Below are 20,056 nucleotides of genomic sequence, written 5' to 3'. Positions count from 1 at the left end.
TTGACAAACTGGTGAAATAAATAAAACCAAAGGCTGCATGTGTAATTTATACAAACTTACAGATTATTGAAATAATTGTTTCTTTCTCCCCAAAGAAGATAATTTTAGAACACACAAAGATTAATAACAAGAAATGGTAACTGTTTTGTTCACTGATGTTACTCCAAGTACCAAAGCAATGCCAGGCATGTGATAGATGTTAATAGATATTTGTTTAATTAACAAATGAATACTTCAGAAGACAGTTACTCTTAACTTAAGGTACTCTGGTTTGTTTTATATATTCTTTCAATTTTTATTTGACCCTCAATTTCTAAATCAGATTGTACTGAGTAGAAGATACTTAGACTAACCTCACTTTACTGAATACACTTTAAAACGTATCTAAACAGATATTCAGGATAACATAAAGTGTCTATGAGTATGAACATTGCATACCAAAATGCTTCATTAAGAAGAGAAAGAACTGAACTTTCCTGAAAAGGTAATATGATTTTTGATTTTCAGATGAAGGGAGTTATTTCAGATACGTTGAATTTATAAAAGGATTTAAGGAAAAATCAAGATTTAGCCTTTTGGGACTATTGCTCAGGTTTGGTAGGGCTGAGAAAGTTGTGGAGAGTGAAGAGTCCATTAGGTAATTCCTAGTACTGCCAAAGCTGGTGGCATCACTTTGACCCTCTGTTCACAGCTCTTAGCTAAAGCAGCCCTATAATCACAGACTTAACCTTAAACAGCACTTACAGCCATGGTCAGCAAGAATGTATCAGAAGCTAAGGCTGAGCTGAGGGTCAGTCCACCCATTGCTTCCGGAGGAAACTTTTTCTAAATCAAAAACTGCAAAGGTCGCATCCCAGATAATGCCAGAGAGAACCACAGCAATTCAGAAAGCAGTGGTGAAAACTGTAATCAAGTTCCGCCACCTAAGTGGCACGTTGCCCGATTCACTGATGACAAAACAGAAACCCCTAATCGGGACGTCAGTGTGTTGTTAAGGGCAGGGTTAGAGCAGGAGCGACGGCAGCATGGTCACCAAGTCAAGCCAGGCAAAGCAGTGAGTTCTAAAACCACCGCTGTTGCCTCTTGCTTTCTGATTAGGCTGGGACAGAGACAGACAGAGACAGAGACAGAGAAAGAAGAGGAGGAGGATGGGAGGAGGGCAGGAGATTCCGCTCGGATAAACCTTCTGATAAGTCTTCGCTATTCACCAAGAGGTCCCTGGTAATCCCACCCATGCCTATCACAACCAAATACCATGAATAATTAAGATTTGTTCACATATCCCTCAACTCCTGTGAATGGCTGGCTCTCTCTTAGGACTAGACATCTAGTGGGTGACTCATTTTTCAAGAGTAACAAAATCTTTTCAGCTAGTCAGTGCTGAGCTGAAATCTTGGCTGCATCTATGAAGACCCGCAGGTTAGTGTGATGGCTAGTATTTGGGGTACTCATCTCCGTTTTTTTTCTTCTTGTATGGGGTTGCTCTTGACTCTGACTGCTACAATGCATAAGCTAGCCCCACAGATCCCTGAGCTCATCTTCTCCCCAAATCTGGGCTTCCATTTATCTAGAATATGTGTGGAAGGGCTCTGTTTTTACTACATTGATGAACTAGCAAACAGCTTATATTCTTGAGGCCTTAGTGTCCTCATATATTGAATGGGAATGATAATACCCATCCATGAATGGCCAACATGAAGAAAAAATGAGATAACATAGATAAATCTGATGCCACTAGTGCTAGGTAATAAATAGTCCCTATAATTAAATTGTGTCCCTTAACATTACCTCCAGCTGCACATATAATATGCACTAGTTTTTAAGGCAGTAATAAATTGTAGCTAGAAAATTAGCACATACTAGTCTTTTCAGTCACATCCAAAGAAAGATTGAGAAATATGAGAACAATCAGTACTTCACCAAATATTTAAAAGTGAGCAAGTATCCATTCCAAACCCTCTCTTGCCAGATCTTATAGTTCACTAATTATCATTTTATAAACAAAAATAGGTGAGTAATTCAGCTGCTGTGTCTTCCTTATATTTAGAAAACAAGCATAATTGCCTTGAGAAAATGAGAAGTCTTACTTGTCAAACCAGGACTTTTAAGAAAATTACTGTGTTCATACAAGAGTTCTCTATATTGATCTTGTTAAAAATTGAAGTGCCTGAGAAATGATGAACTATAAAAGTCTTTTCCTTTATTTAGAATCTGAAGAAAATTATTGTATTAAAGACAACTTCCTTCTGAACATCTTAAAATGATTTGGGAAATGTCAGTTTCCCATTTACTAAACTTCTAGAAATAGATGCTAAATTTAAACATTTAATACTCATCACTAACTAGTGAGTTTAAAAACTATCATCAATTTTTTTAGTGCTAGCATGCTGCATCACAAGGCCAAATGGTTCCTCACCCTGTTAGTGTCCAAGTGGCCACTCCTCGGAAAATCCACAAGACGACCTTGAGATGCTCTTGAAGGTCAGGCACTTGAGCAGCCCAGAACCTGCCAACGAGGATCCGGGAGACTCAGACGCTCATTCTCACTAACTTTAACCAGTCTGAGGAGAAAGGCACAGACAGCACAGTGTCTATTGCTTCTGCCCCCCAGAAAGGTTTTCTTGTGGGGATCACAGATCACAGATCACCGTAACCCGTAACCTTATGTTACAAATAACATAAGGGCTATGTGAAGGGCAAGGTTAAAATTAAAACAAAAGAATAAAAATGTTGATTTCAAACAAGAGTTCCGGGAGACTGAGGAGGCATGGCACGTAAGAGACTGAGTTCAGCTTGAGGTGCCGGAGGAAAACTGAGTTAGGGACAGCAGGTCAACCTGGCTCATTTGAATGGACAGATTTAGCTATAGCTCGATTCCAAGTCTTTGGGGTAGAAATTTAGCACCTATTACAGTAAAATATTGGCACAAAACCTGGGGTCCTTCCTTATTTTTCTTTTTATTTTATATGTCCATAAACAGACGCACATACATTTGAATGTGAAAAAATTAAAAAGCTTAAATTCTGTAGCAGCATTTGTAAAAATAATGGAAACTTTTGTAAAAACAGCTTTAAACACCCTATTTGCCAAGTCTAACAATGTGCCAGTTCTATGAGCTGCTCCCTGGGCTGTTCTGAGAGTCACCAGAGACGATTTCAATAGACGACCAATTACAGCTCCATCAGCCCCTCCTCAAAATTACAGCAGGGCCTTTGGTCCATGAATCACTATGAATGACCCCAGTTATGGGTGTTAGACACTGTTCAATCACCTCTTCCTTGATCCCTGATACTATAAACTCTAGTTATTAGGAGGCCATGAAGTCCAAATCCTGTCTGCAACACTATGATGGGAAATGTTAATGGCCAATGACAGGGTTACTTACAGCTGGCTTGTTTATTTATTATCTGAGGAGTGAGTGAGTGTGTGTGCACGTGGATGCACACACCTATACATGCACATGTGACAGCATGTTGGGTGTCTTCCTCAATCAATTGCTTTCTACGTTAGTTGTTTGAGACAGGGTGTCTCATTAGGTCCAGAGCTCACTAAATGGCTGCCCAGTGACCTCCAGAGATTTGCCTGCCTCTGTCCCCTTATCACAGACACTCTAGGATTCCAGATGTGTGCTACCACACCCTTATTACAGACACTCTAGGATTCCAGATGTGTGCTACCACACCCTTATCACAGACACTCTAGGATTCCAGATGTGTACTACCACACCCTTATCACAGACACTCTAGGATTCCAGATGTGTGCTACCACACCCTTATCACAGACACTCTAGGATTCCAGATGTGTGCTACCACACCCTTATCACAGACACTCTAGGATTCCAGATGTGTGCTACCACACCCTTATCACAGACACTCTAGGATTCCAGATGTGTGCTACCACACCCTTATCACAGACACTCTAGGATTCCAGATGTGTGCTACCACACCCTTACCACAGACACTCTAGGATTCCAGATGTGTGCTACCACACCCTTACCACAGACACTCTAGGATTCCAGATGTGTGCTACCACACCCTTATCACAGACACTCTAGGATTCCAGATGTGTGCTACCACACCCTTATCACAGACACTCTAGGATTCCAGATGTGTGCTACCACACCCTTATCACAGACACTCTAGGATTCCAGATGTGTGCTACCACACCCTTATCACAGACACTCTAGGATTCCAGATGTGTACTACCTCATTTACAACTTCTCTGCCGCTTCTTCTGTGACATTTCCTGAGCCTTAGGTGTGGAGCTATATTGTAAATGTATTAATTGGGTATGGGTCTTTTAGATACTTCCAATTACTTGCTAAAAAGCAAACACTGTGAAAGGCAGGAGAGTTTTCTATATTTCAGAGACAATTGCAATAATGCAAACACATTTTTAGGCAAAGAAAATAAGAAGGGTCACTGTTCTAGTGAAGAAGAATGCTTGTCTTTTGAAACTTGGCAGTGATAACACGAGTGAACAAAGCAGGAAATAAACAATGTGACAGTTGACAAAAGGTCTCGAAGGTCAGTTATGTTATAACTGCCACCAACGGACAGTCTTGGAACTAAGAATTGTTCAGGGACAGTCTTACTTTACTTTATATGACTGATTGAAAACAAAACAAATGAACAAAACATCCTATGTCAGCGGCAAGTCAGGAGCAGAGCAGCCTGTGTTTTACCATCCAGTTCTAAATGGCAATGGTAAACTACCAATAGCTGTTGTTATAGGTACATCTGAAATTTAATAAATTAGCTTAGAATTAGTTCGTTTCATTATTCTTTAATAATTATGTTATTCTATATGAATTTTAGAGAACTTCTTGTTATGTGGCCAGCTCAACAACTGGAAACTCAGATGGACACAGGGTCACTTGAGAACTAACTTCCGGAATAACTGTATAATCACTCCAAATGGTTCTAGCTAGCTTGAAATGCACTGGGGATCTCCAACTCTGTCTTGTGACATAGTCTTGTTTATTTATTATTTTTTTGTTGGTTTTGGCAATGTTGGGAATCTAATCCAGGGCCTGTGCATGCTAGGGGCAGGATTTTCCACTGAACCACATCCTTAGTAGGGTTTTTTAAGAAGTAGAGCACAAAGCTGGGCGGTGGTGGTGCACACCTTTAATCCCAGCACTTGGGAGGCAGAGGCAGGCCGATCTCTGTGAGTTCGAGGCCAGCCCGGGCTACAGAGTTAATTCCAAGAAAGGCTCCAAAGCTACAGAGAAACCCTGTCTCAAAAAACAAAAAAAAAAAGGTAGGGCATATATGATCAAAATACAGAATGTATGTGTATGAAAATGTCATGATGAAACCCAGTTTTGTGCATTTTTATTAATTATGTTTTAATTATAACATGCCAATTAAAACATTAAACATAACCAATGACAGCAAGCAGGGTGAAGCACAAGAAAGAACTCAAGTCCCTTCCAGCTCTTCTGGAAAAACCACTGGGAAAAGTGAATTTTGTTGTTTTTTTGTGGTGCTGGGAATTTAAGCTGGGCTCTTACACAGGCTGTTGGAAGCCCCAAGTGAACATAACTGAAAAGCACTACATGTATTTCTCTTGTCTGGTGATATTTATTATTATTTAGTATTTTATTCATATTGTAAGTTAAAGTTTCAGTATACACCCCGTCACCTGGGGAATCTCTCTCGCACTATAATTATTACCTTTGCTCTGTGACTGGTGATGAGAACCATTTTTCTGTACTGCATGGCAGGTACAGGACTCACTGGCTCCAGATGTGGGATGTGCTGTCATTGCCACTGACTTCCAGAAGCTTGGTGCTTTTCTTCTTGTCAGGAGTTTCCTCTTACACAATTTGGCTACGGTGAGAATTCATGCATTGGATGTTGGTGGAATTGCCAATCTCTTCAAATTACAGGCAGCTCAGAGGAAGCCAAGATTAAGAATGCCTGCAGTTTGAGGGCAATGCTGATTTGTGTGGAACTATGCTCTTCATTTGGGAGAAGAAAAAGAAAAACCAAGGACTGAATCCTACACAGCAAGGCAGTTACATGCAGACACTTTCATTTTTTTCAGGTCTATATACAGCATTATTGAAATTCACAACTACTAAATTGTTAAGATGAATTTCACTCTTTAATTTGGTGTTTCTAATGTGAATTTTTACACTTAAAACTTTGATGCTGAAGGCAGAGATATGGTGCTAATAACAATTATAAAAGTTAAATGACTTTGGGGAGCTTATTTTAAAAGAGATAATTTATTTCTTAATGTATTAGAACGAGGAACAGAATATCAGCATTCATGAATTCCCTTACTAGAACTATTAAATATTTCAGGTTGTTTTGATAAAATTACTAAGCATGTATATCTATTTCTTATCTAGAAAATGAAGATATGGACCTAAAATAAAAACTTTTGAAATATTTTTATAATGGAAAAGTATTGAAATATAAAAATTATTTCATTGTATACTAATTCACATACACATTACACACATACACACACAATTCTCCTACGACTCCTTATAAAATATTGCAAATGAGTAAACCTATTACTAAAAATTTAAGTGACAATATTGGTCTATTGGAAGAGCATACATATTTCCCATATGGTATTCTAGCTAGTTTGAATATACTGTGAGATTTGGAATAGGATGGTGGGCTTTACCAACTGGACACAACCTCGAATTACCTGGGAGGAGAATGTCAATGAGAGAGTGTCTATTTTGCGTTAGCCTGCAGGCATGTCTGTGAGGAGTTACCTGAATTAAGTTAATATGGGAAGACAGTTTATTGTTGGCAGCATCCTTCCTAAGGAAGGAGAGCTGAGCTATCTAAACAGTGGGAAAACTGAACTGGGTGCAGAAGTGAGATGGTCACATTCACTCTCTCGCTGTGGTTGACTATGTGTATGTCGAGATACCCCAAGCTCTTGCCCTTGACTTTTCCACGTGATGGACTGCAACCCGGAACTCTGACTAAAATAAACCCTCTCCTAGTTGCTGTATTAAGATTGTATAGTCTATTTCTCTTTGCAAATAGTAAAATAATTGTCTGCAAGAAGAAACATTAATACTTTATCAATTATGAGTAGCTTTATATAAAATATCTATAGTTCTGAAAAGAAGAGCAGCATTTGTGTGCATTTGCCAGTGTGGGGATGAAGCTCAAAGCCTGTGGCTAACAGAGCTATGGCCATGTATTATTTTTTTTCCAAGGCAGGGTTTCTCTGTGTAGTTTTGCGCCTTTCCTGGAACTCACTTTGTAGACCAGGCTGGCTTCAAACTCACAGAGATCCACCTGTCTTTGGATTTGCCATGCACCGTTCTGAGACTTTAGCTGAAGGAGCCCTCTTTCTGCTGTAGGTGGGCGAGCAACCAGCCGGCTCATCTTCAGCAGAGGAAAGGAAGAAGGCAGGGGTGCCGAGGGAGAGCGCCACCTGCAGGGCCCAGCCTGCTTCTGTGGAGTTGGTAGAATTTGGCCTCCCAGGATGGGCTTTGCTCTTCCTAGGGAATTAATAGTTGAATGGTCAATGTACAGGAAGCAGCTAATACTGAATTGTTACATTTTTTTCTGACTACCTTTATCATTAATGTTTTTATACAAAGGTATTCTAGTTTGAGCCACTCATTAGAAATCTGAGACAGAATCAAAGCTGCTCCTAATGAACTTCAGGTATTCTCCAGGAAGAAAATTTTTAGTTAGAAAGAAGCTGCATAAACTCTATGAAGATAATTAATGGAAACTTTACATATGGTAAATTATTGCTAGTCTTTAACTTAGTGTCAAAAAACATTTAATAGTTTTTCCAACAAAACTCTCTTGTTTGATTAAATAGAAAGGAATGAGTACAAAACTCTGGACTAGCTTCAAAGCTAATACATATTATGTATATATTTCATATAGCCATATGTCCAAACTACTTACTTAGGGGATATGCAGTACTGCTGCCGTTACACCAGGGAATGCTCCTGGCATCATGCTCCATGGCTTTTGTGACAAGCTTATCATTCCGTTAAGAAGAAAGGCCCTCTACATGTGTGCTGTTACAGACAGCATTATGAAACACAGAGCAGAACTGTAAGGCTAAATGCACAAATCCCTTCTCAATAAGGGAATGATTTCTTCTAACAGAAGTTATCAAGATAAATTTCAAGAAAGCAAGGGGCATGTAAAGGGTATTTAGCTTAAAATATGCAAAAATGACAAGGATTTTGGTGAAACAGCCAAATAAAATCAAACATAATGAGAACACATTATGAACAAATTACGCTGATTACATCTAATAGGTTTTTACAAGGAAAGTCTAATATAAAACAGGTTTTGGTTCTATTCCCCCTAAAATGAGCACTGAAATGCACTGGCCTCCTTTTCTGTTGTAATTATTAGGACACGTCCTGAACTTTGTAGTACGAGTGACATTTGGAAGCCATAACTCTGAAAATCGTATGCACAGAATGCATCTGTAACTGTGCAGCATAAAAGGCGATTGTTCATTTTATCTTATTAGAAGCTCTCCTGGCCTCCACAGTCCCGCGCATCTGGCCCCCACTTCAGGCTCCAGTCATGCAGATTGGAGTTGACTCTCAATTATACCAAGTCTTTCTCCAAAGATGACAGTCCAAATACAGTAGAGATAAAATACATCAAGGTTTAAAATAGGCCCGTTCAGCCCCAGTGCCGTTTCATCATGAAATGATATAATTCACGATGCCTCTGCCTAGCCTAACATATGTTCTATTCACAGCCCGCGTCACTCTTCATTTGTAATTATTTCCCCTTTTTCCCTTCACCCCCATCTTGTAATACTTTGCTTGGTTGAAGACAAATACTGAGAGGCAAAGGGTATTATCACATGATGACCTGTTCCAGGGTGTTAAACCCCTGTCAAGGTTTGATTTTAACATGGGGTATCGATGACAGTACATCAATTCAGGCATCATGTCCTGAATTAGACTATATTAATTATCACTTGAGCGCAATATGCATGAAAATGCTGTTTCGTTGACTAAAAGGATCTGACTGAATAAAAATCCATTTCTCATCTGGTTGCTTATGGATAAAGACATTTTTTCCCTTTGCCTTGGATTGTTCTTTATTAAAAATGATTTTATATGATTGTATGAATAAATTGTCTGACCAACAACAGGACTGGACAGTTTTAAACAAAGACAATTTAATGGGTTATCTACTCTTGGCATGTGTCTAACAATGCATTTGCAGTTAATAGTTTAGGCAGATTATTTATAAACATACTGTCCAAACCAAAGTTCTCATTTTCAGATTTAATGAAGAAAAGAGAGATTTCCAAGTTGTTCTCTCCTTCATTTAAAGGAAAAGGAAGTTATCACTTACAGTTTCTACATGTTGGCACCACAAGAGCTGACTACTGTAACAAATGAATTTGATGTAGAACTAATATCATTCTTAGTTTTGAAAAGAAGACGTTCACACAAAGCATTTCAATGCCAGACAAAGTTTATGTCTCTCACAAGTTTAGCAGACACACAACTGCATGTGTGCACATTTTCTCAGGAGAAAACTAGACAACGAAAGGGACCACCTAGTCTAAACATGCTGCTCACAGTTTAAGTTTAACATAAATATCATTTTTAGCTAACAACAGGATTTTTCTAAGTCTTCTCAACTTGTGTTTGAAAATTTTCAGTTTCTCAAACCAACACAAAAACTAATTTAAAATATAAAATTATTGTTTTCAATAAAGAGTAAATAAATATAAATTGTCTAACGAGAGCCAGGGAAACAGCTGCTGAGTGAAACACTTGCTGTGGAAGCATAATGCCCTGCGTGTGGCCCTTCAGAAGCTCTGGGAGTCCACGGCAGTAGTGCACACATCTGTAACTCCAGCACACCCCGAAAGGGCGGGGAATGGAGCAGGAAAATTCCCTGGAAGCTTTTGGGCCAGCTAACAGCTGTGAATGACAAGAGACCCTCTCTCAATCAGGGTGAAAGGTGAGGGCTGACACATGAGGTCATCTTCTAACATCTACATGCATGCCCATCCCCCAGAACACACACCAAGTCTCAAAGAACAAAAGATATCTAGGTCTAGAAATGCTTTTTGATTATAATGAAAAAGAAACAAATAACTATTCTAAAAAGTAAGCAGATGTTTCCAGCTCTGAAATCAATGTCTGTTAGGAAACACGATTCTTGGATGGCCTCCAAAAATGCCTTTTCAGTAAAAATTTCAAAATGTCAAGTTTATATTTTGGAGGGGTAATTTTTAAAATAGGAAAAATGTATTGTTTCACTTAAAAATAGTTGAGAGTCAGTGTGATAGTTTCTGTCTCTAATCCTAACACTGAGGGAGAGGGATTAGGAGCTTGAGGCAAGTCTGGATGACATAACGAGACCTTGTCCCCTAAACAAAAAGTAAACAAAGTGAGTTTTTAAATTTTAAAAAAATTAAATCTTTATAAAGTAGATTGTTAGTATTTGTGTTGGCAAATAAATTCTCAGAACTAGAATAATTTGTCTCTACTCTCCTTTCCATTGGATTTCATACTTTTTATGTCCTTAGTACAAAGATTAGGCAGATCCTGGGGGGAACAGGGAAACTTGTGGTGAGTGGTCTAAGATGATGCCCCAACACTCCTATCTGAATGGGAGAGGCGCTCCCATGCTGCACTGAGCCATTCAGACACCACAATGAGGCTGCAAAAATAGTCATCATTGAAGTAGTGGCCTCGTTTTGTCTAAAGCAACTGATTTCTAACTATATTCTCTGAATATACTGACACTCTACTTAAAAATGTTATTCTCAGAAAACAGAGCCCAGATAAACACATCTGTTTGACACAGAAGAAATTAAGTGAAGCTCACTTTGGGTGCAAATGATGGATTGTTGAGTTTACATAGAGATGTTCTGCCTGAGGAGAAACATAAACATATTAGTACAGTAGAAGGAACACACTGGTCTGGAGATGCCAGCATCCACGCAGTCACGGTAAAGTCCACAGCTGCCACTTACTGGTTCTAGGGAACATTATTTATTAAAGTAGAAAAAATAATGCCTACTCTTCTGCAGTTTGGTCAGGAGTGTGGGAGACCAAGGTGCTCTGAGATGCAACACTACTATAGGCTGGCACCTCTGGTCTAGCCTGGAAAGGGGGGATATCAATTCTCTCTCTCCTTCTCTTTCTCTCACACCCCAGCCTCCCCCTCTCATTCTTCCATACACATGCATGCATCTTTCTTTAGTGCTATAGTAATAAAAACATTGCCTGGTTGTGAAAATACCCTGTCATGTGACTATGATGCCACCAGGATACAGTGTTTCACAGCCACTACCATGTAGTATTGACATATGACATTTATAAAATGTCAGAACCCTCCCCCAACTTTTACAGTCTATTCCCTAGTAGGCTTTCACAACACAGAATGAACGGAAGGCCACTGTGTGCTCATTAACTGTGCCACTTCTGATACATTGTGCTGATTGACAATGAACCACTGTGATATCAAAGTGCAGGTGTAAAAAATAATAAGGCAACTGCTTGTGTAACAAGATCGCACTAACTGAGAATGTGTAATAAATATGCAAGAAGGCAGTTTTTTATTCATTGAAAATGTGGCAGGGTACATCAAACATAAAACCCAAGGAAGGGTTTTGACATGCCAAACTCAATTAAAATTAGTTTTCATGACTGTCACTGGCGAGACTCGGTGACTTCCTTACACACGTGCAAGGTGATTATGCAGGTACCAGGCAGGAGCCACTGAGGACACGGAGAGATTTAGATGGTGCTCGAAACAGAGCTGGTAGCAGAGCCTGACATCACTCTTAATTGTAAATAGATGACAGAGAACTTGTCATGGTGAAATTATTGTATTATATGCCTAGCTATCTCTTGCCTATTGGGAAGAGGTGGACATTATTATCTCCCTTCTGAACCATCTTTTACCCCTCCAATAGCCTCAAGAACTTAGTGCTTAAAAAATTATAAAGGAGAAAATAAAACAATGAATAAAATAAAATAGTGATAAAATTTAAATAGCATGCATATAATAACTATATGGTCACATGACTGGGTTTTATATATGCTGGCTTACATTGCTTACATTTAAAGATAAAAACAGGCAATGTGATATCAAATTGGAGGCTTATTTTCTCAAAAACTAACAAAATCACCAATCTCACTAAATCAAATATACATTTGCATTTTATTGCCTTTTCAAGTTATCCATACCAATAGGAATTAACATGAAAGTATTAACCAGCATACAACATAAGATCCTGAAGTCAGAAGATGGTAAATACACCAGGAAAGAATTTGTTTCTTGCCGGGCAGGGGTGGTGCATGCCTTTAATCCCAGCACTCAGGAGGCAGAGGCAGGCAGATCTCTGTGAGTTTGAGGCCAGCTTGGTCTACAAAGTGAGTTCCAGGAAAGGCACAAAGCTACACAGAGAAACCCTGTCTCGAAAAAACAAAAAGCAAAAAAGAATTTGTTTCTTTTCTATATGCCTCCATCATTTAAAAATTAACAAATTATTTTGTATGAAAACGATTTGAAAAATTCCAGAACAGCATCAAAAAAATTACCATAGCAACACCCACATTGTCTTCTCAGAAGGGAGTGTCCCATGAGAACTTCTGAAGAATTTGGGATGACTTATCTACACAGAAAGCTAGGAATCCTGTCCAGACAGGCAAGTTTCCTGTTAGTGCCTATTAGTGTCTTCACCAGACCCTCCGTTCAATACAGTAAAGTAGTTAATAAACTATGTCCCTCTTGATAGCCTTTGTTGGACCATTTTGAGAAAATTCAGAAGCATTAAAGGGGAATTATCAAAGACATTAACAATACTGATACCAATCCTTAAGGCTGAATACTGTAGCCACCAGTCATTTCCATAAATTTTTCATGTGATTAATTGCCTTAGTAATAAGGGAAGAAAGCTCAATAGGAAGAAAAATTGCATAAGAGTTCTCAGACTTCATTCTGCATCCAAATCTGTATAGAGATGATTACAAATGGCGATACCTTGACCTCATTCTAGGTGTTCTGAATTAGGTGCATGATGGGGCTGCAGTTTATGTATCTGGAATACTTTTATAGATGACTGACAGGTGCTACTCACTCTTTTGCAATATGGACAACGAGTTTAACAGATTTTGTTAAATCTTAAATAAATTTTCTTCAAAATTGCAGAGTGTTTATTCCTTTATTTACTACTGAGAGTCACAAACTAACTCTCCTTTCTATTAACAAATACTTAGTAGGAGGAGGGAGCTGCAGATTTGGGAAGAAAGGAGAACAATCAGCAACAGTCTACTTAAAGTACCATGCATTAGAAAGGTCTTTCTTCTTCCCCTGGCCAGACAGACTGAAGCCATGTCTTGACTCTGCTCCTAACTGGAGCCTTGACATTAAAGTATCTCAGCAAAGCCTTTCCTGCCTCCTTCTTACATGATGTCCTTACAACTGATAGGGTTTTTGAATTCAAATTCTAAAAAGGCTGTTTGCCTGGTCACTGTTTCACAACACCTAAGGACTAAAAAGGATAGTCTTTACTATATAAATGGCAAGGCCTGCTGTGACTTGCTATTTATTTAGTTATTTAGTTACTGTTGTTTGTTTTTTGATATAAAGTCTTACCACATAGCTCTGGCTAGCCTAGAACTTGCTAAATGGACCAGGTTGGCTTCCAACTCACAGAGATCCACCTGCCTCTGCCTCCAATAGCTAGAAGTAAATTTTGCACCACCCCACACCAGGCTCTGGAATTCTGTTCTAACCTGTCTTTCCAGCCTTATTTGCTACTTCAGCCAAGGATTTTGTTGGTGGTCTTCCAGACTGTCAGGAACTTGTTCAGTATTTCAATCTTTCCCATCATTTGCTCTGTGCTGAGAACCAGCCCTAGAAACTTCACTCATTTAGAGGAAGTTTCGAATTCCACAAATTCCAGGTCCATTCTAGTTCTCAAATTAAACTATACTTGCCCCAGCATAAATGAGAGATGGGCTTCTTCTGGGGCTGTATCGAGCCCTGTCTGATTTAGCTCTTATAATGGGTAGATGATATTTTCATCTTTTCTGTTCAGAATGGGATGTTAGTCTTTTTACTATTGTTATAACAATGATGTGCAGTGTACAAAGAAGAAAGCTTACTTAGCTCACAGTTTTGGATGTTAAAGAGGATGGAATCTATTCCTACTCAGCTCTGGTGGTGATCTGCTTGACTATGATGTCATGGTGGATAGCATTGTGGAAGGAATGCATGTATGAACAACCAGATGGAGAGGTGGGAAGCCAGAGAGTGGAAAGAGTCAACATTGCTCCCTGTAGTAACTCATTATTGTGGAAACCAACAAGAAAGATGTTAATCGTCTTCAGGGTGGCAACTTCAATAACCTAGGTACCTGCAGAGAGCTCTGTCTTGGAAGGTTCCACCTCCTTTCCTATTTTCACACTAAGGATGAAGGATGAAGCCTCCAGTGCATGAACCACTGAGGGACAAACATGTACAATGTGGTGATATTTTATTTGTGCTGAAATGTGGTGATAATTTATTTGTATGTTAATAAATAAAGTTTGCCTGGAGATCAGAGGACATAGCCAGCCATAAACAAAAGTCAGGCAGTAGTAGCACATGCCCTTAATCCGATCACATGGCAGGCAGAGTCTCTGTGTGTTCAAGGACACACTAGGAAACAGCCAATCATGGTGACAAGGAAGTGAGGTAGCTGGGCTAAGAGCCAATGAGAAGGCAGAACAGCAAGGCAATAAAGGCGTAGGTTAGACAGGAAGAAGCTGCTTCTCTTGGGAAGCTATGGCGGTGTGGTGAGCTAAGGTCAGCTGGTGGCTCTCACTATTTCTCTGATCTCTATGGCTTTCACCCCTGTATTTGGCTCTGTGTCTCTTATTTAATAGACTGTTTAGAAATTCATCTATAGTACAACATCTAAACAATGGTCCATCATAACAGGAAGCTGGACCAGTCCTTTCCTTTCCTTTTTTAAAAAATTTTCTATTGTACTTTTTGTTAACCCAACTTTCAGGAAATCCTTACTGATTAAACTCTAGAGATACTTCTTCAGTGAGTGTCTAAGAATAAAATTACTGTTGATTATACCATAAGTACTATAGGAAATTATTTAAGAGTGTCTGACTGGAGATTTCAAGGGATTTTTCCGTAGTAAATCTTTCAATATTGCTCAACACAGGCACTTCCAGGCATGGTTCATGGGAAAGTGAAGTGAAATTCAACCGACATTTACCAAGTGTCTGCTAAAAGCAAGACCGTCCGACCTCTGACACTGCAGAGGCAGTCGTCACTCCAGGAGTCCTGGAACATAACGTAGCACTTCAGATCTATCATATGTGGAAGCTTATTTCTAACCTAAGATAAATAAAAATTAGAATGAAAACACTTTTGGGGGGAGGGATTAAATGGAGCCTACCTATCTGAGATCTTTGAATCTAGTATGAGTTTTAAAGATCAGGCAGCCACAGGACTAAAGTGAACATAAATACCAAATTCCTGAAATAAATGGAATTTATTTTGTTGTTTTGCTGTTGATGATATTTAAAGCATAATAGTACATAGATTCTTATAGATAAATATAAACACAAGTATTCTCTAGAAAAGATTTATGAATCAGTCTAAATAAGAATTCAAAGTTCTCAGTTGAATATAAAGAACGTTTGGGTTTTAGTATGGGTTGTTTATTATTTTATTTGCTCCCTCAAAAAAAAAATAAGCAAGCACCATTGCCTGTATTCATTAATTCCTTCACTCATTCCTTCAACAAGTATGGAGCCAGCACTTGCAAGGTCTCCTTCCATCTAGCCTGACCTCTGCTCTGCAGTGCCAGCTAGGAGGTCTGCAGACATTGCCCCTTATGATGGGAAGACCTGATGAAAGCCTCCCATTCAGGGTTTCCCTCCACCCGGAGGAGACACTGCCACAGACTCACTGAAGTTAGAACCAAGGCAGCTGTATCACAGCGCCAAACCTCTGCTGGAGGCTTGAGAGTGACTGTGTCCATCCCCAGCCACCACTCAGAGAATGGCTGCATTAGCCCTCTTCTGGTCTCCTGGCTATTAGTCATGCGCGTTCTCTGTTACCCACTGTATCGTAGCTTCATGATGGAATAAACACAGTACTCTCTGTTGCAGCATCCTTGACAACTATCATCGTGTGCTTATTGAAGTATTTAATAAATAGTTAATTTGCTGAGTTTTTCTTTTAATGTTTTTGAGACAGAGTTTCATGTATCCCAGGCTAGCTTTGAACTTACTATCTAGCCAAGGATGACCTGAGTATTGGGACTGTAAGCATGCAGCACTATACCTGGTATACACAGTCTTACGGTTTGAACCCAGGGCTTTCTGCATGTTAGGCGAGCACTCTGTCACCTGAGGCACATTCCTATCCCCAAGGAGCTGATGCTTTTAGTTGGAGACAGACTATGAGTTCTGCTGCTGATGTTGTGGGATGCATAAGACATAGTTCTGTGTTCAAGAGATTTTCATCTTAGCAAAGGAAATCAACCATTCTCCAATAACTGTAATTCAAAGTATGAAGTGATAGGGGTCATGAAGTTATACCAAGGAGGTGCTCAGGAGTTCAGGGAAGGCGAGGAGAGATTATTCCAGCTGTTCACAACCATGTCCTTGGTGCAGTGAAGATTCCAGGATAAAAGAACAGCTCTTGCCACAACTGCTCACACAAACGTACTGGCTGAGAACAGTGAAAAACATAGTTCTGCTTAAAAACTTAAAAATGCATGTATTAAATCCAAAAAAGTGATAAACTCAATGTTGATACTCTTTGGAAAGAGAGGTATGTGTGAATGCAGGAACAATTGAGAAAGGCTTTGGAGAAATAGTGTTGAGCCTTCAACAAGTCAGATGATAAGCCTGAAGAGAGAGATTTCAGGGAGAGGCCAGTCATGTCTCAGAAGGAAGGAGAAAAAGGTGTTTTCTGGGCTACGCTCTCTGTACATGACGAGCATCCTGACCTTGCTGCATAGCCCACTGATTCCAACGAACGCTAAACAGACATCCACCAGGAGAGAAGATGGAGCCTCACACAGTATCAATAGCACAGAAGGCCGGCGAGCAGCTTTGTTAGTAGACAAATATCATGAGCTACATTCAGACTTCTGTTTAACTGAGGATGTGACAGTGAACCTGCCCTCTGCTCCCTTGATTTTGTTACCTCATACAAATCTTTAAGGTCATCTTCCCACATTTTATCTCACATCTGACCTATGACCATTGTGAGAGATAACAGGTATATCTTGCTAAGCTTTGATGAAATTGAGTATATGTATTTTAATGATATATTTAAAGGTGTGAGAAAGAGAAGGGGCTGTTTATAATAAGTTAATGTGTATCACAAATATTCATGTTTTTCTTATTCATACTTTCAGAAAAACACCTAAAATGCATTTTTATTTTGTGATCTTTCTCTTTTTCTGTTGGTGTTAAAAAGCACCTGAAATTTTGCCCCTTGTTTTTGTTTTTAACAATGCCACATGACAAATGTCCAATTTTCCCATTCTTCTTGCCAAAACACAACCACAGTCTATCTTTGCCCTTAGTGTAAATTGCTTCAGGATGTAGACCAAATGTACCACTCCTCAGTTTTATGTCTCCCTGTGGACTTAGACACTCAAGCCAGGGTTTCATCAATAAGTATATAAGAGCGCGCGCGCGCGCGCTCACACACACACACACACACACACACACACACTGTTAATAAGTAGATTTTAAAAAAGAAATTGTAATCTGTTTTTTGAGAAATTGTAATCTTAGTAATATTATATCGTTATATTTTGTTTTCAATGAACACAAAAACATAGAACTAATGTGGTATGAATAAAACAGTAGAACATGGTCAACTATTCAGAATACTACAATAAAGTGTGAAAAATATTACCGCAGAAGTAATCTACCATAAACCATAAGCAGTAACAGTGTTATACCCAGGATGAGGTAGTAAACATAGATCTGACAAACTATTGAATGAACAACACATTCAAGGTCCCTAGAATTTTGTGTGACAATCTGAAAGGAATTTCAAAATCTATATGTCATAGGAAATGAAAGCTTCTGGGCTCACTTTGAAAGCTTTCTGTCGTTCGCTTATTTAATCAGACAACCATAAGATTCTCATAATGGGTTTCTTAATTGCATTTAATATGACGAACTATACATGGAAGACACAGACTATCCATATATTTTTGGCAAAATATCTCGAAAACTGTAGTGCATATTGAAAACACACAAGACCCACTTTTGTTTTGTGTAATTGTAGAAAACTTGGAAGTAGCAAGGGTGACCTCCAGTGTGCAAGATGGTTATACCAGAGAAGCGGGCCAGGCACAGAAACTGCCTGACCCAGTCTGGGGCCGTGAAAGTCACTAATGCTAAGAGGAAAGGAAGTTTTCTGTGTCAGAATGACTTTGTAAGCTCACAGTAATTATTTTGTCTTGGCTTTGCTTTATCCCATTTGTTAGTTTTGCTTAGTTTTGAAGTGTATGGTATTGCTTGCCATCAAGATCTCAAAAGACTAGTGGGATTAAATGGGTGGCTAACGACAGCAAGAGAATGGCTTCCTTCCTTCTGCATCATCTGGTTGGGATTTGAACGCTTTTAACCGAAGAATAAGCTGAATTTATACTATTTGAAATGAAAATTCTAAAGTGATGTTCCTTAAATGTCTCACAGTAACATTAAGTAGTAAAACTTCTTGACAAAATTCCTGTGCATGGCTCCTGACCCACAAAATAGCAAACTAATAACCTCTAAAACTGAACATAAGATTTTTCCAGGAAGTATTCAAGAGCCAAAGCTTTCACTGTACACAATATTTCTTTTTATGAAAGGCGATGCCTTGCCATATTGAATAATACAATTTCTATCTGTCTTTAATCTCAACACAATAAAACTATCCCATGAATAGAGAAAGCATGATGTTTTCTTTACAAGCCAATCCAACATCACTCACTTCATCTTTTAGATTCAGGTAATAGGAATTATCTCCAACTACCACAGAATTTTTCTTTGCAGATTAAAAAAAAGAAGAAGAAGAAGACTTTACTTGGTAAACAATTGAAACTTTGAGGGGAATGAGGTTTCTTTCAAAAGATTTCATTAGGACAAATCCCGAGTTCTGCCTTCGCTAGCCAGACCACACAGAAGGTCTAATTAGATGGGTGCTCCCTACTGCTCCTGCCCCATACAGTCAGTGTCGCTCTCTCCGCCAGGAGCATCTACTTTCAAATGTCGAGGCTACGGGTGCTAAAAAAATTTGCTTCTGGCTGACTCTTAGCATGAAAGGTATAAGGCTTAAAATGAATTGCTCTTTATGAATATTCATAACAACCAGTATGGACTTAAGTTTCTAGACAGGGAAAAGTATGAATAACTGCATGTGATCTAGCTTGTTTACTTGGCTTATAATGTAATTTGGTGCATGTATGCATAAAATGCTTGCTGTTAATAGCATAAAATTAATGCATTATTTAAAATGCACATTGGTGATACTATGTTCTATATGTAATAAATTATAAATTATGAAATTCCCAAGAATGTTATAATCCATTAAATGATAATTATTCCTTTGGACTTGTTATGATTTATCATGACATGAGTCTGTGCGCTACCTGCTAGGAAATGCCTGCACACGCCCTGACATGATGGGCCCTAATGGCTCCAAAGGAACCATTATTGTCTATTGTGTCAATATTTTGCGTGCTAAACAGGATCCACAGAAGACTTCTAAACTAGGCCTTTGCACATCATCATAATGAGGCCTTGATCTGTTTTGTCAACGATATAGTAGTATTAAAGTCATGCTCTTGAATTTACACAATATAGTTATGAAATTTTTATCAATAATTTTTTCAGTAAACTCCCAGAAGATAACATCCCTCAAATATCATTTAAATTGTTTCATTTAAAATTTTTATTTTTGAATGTCATATTAAATACGTCAAATTAATACCAGAAAAAGACTTGAAGCAAAAATTAAATTTACCTCATCATATTATTTTTAAAAATAGTATTTTCCTTTTTAAATCAAATCAGAGTTTCAAGTAT

At 38.7% G+C, this 20,056-nt stretch overlaps 1 protein-coding gene across 6 annotated transcripts in view; it reads right to left on the bottom strand.

Annotated features, from left to right (window-relative positions):
- Kiaa0825 (KIAA0825 ortholog) overlaps positions 1 to 20,056 on the bottom strand; it is a 441,346-nt gene that overhangs the window by 131,534 nt on the left and 289,756 nt on the right. The window contains exon 20 of one of the 6 annotated variants that reach the window (XM_076551989.1): positions 15,488 to 16,688. The exons of the other annotated variants lie outside the window; for them this stretch is intronic. Within the exon in view, the coding sequence (XP_076408104.1) occupies positions 16,595 to 16,688 (94 nt within the window). The 3' untranslated portion in view covers positions 15,488 to 16,594. Of the gene's footprint in view, positions 1 to 15,487; positions 16,689 to 20,056 lie in introns of those variants that run through there. 6 annotated transcript variants of the gene reach the window in all.

Source organism: Peromyscus maniculatus, chromosome 15 (genome assembly GCF_049852395.1).
Source record: "Peromyscus maniculatus bairdii isolate BWxNUB_F1_BW_parent chromosome 15, HU_Pman_BW_mat_3.1, whole genome shotgun sequence".
NCBI classification, from domain to species: domain Eukaryota; kingdom Metazoa; phylum Chordata; class Mammalia; order Rodentia; family Cricetidae; genus Peromyscus; species Peromyscus maniculatus.
The sequence above is the reverse complement of the archived record's forward strand: the minus strand, read 5'-3'. Positions and strand labels throughout refer to the sequence as shown.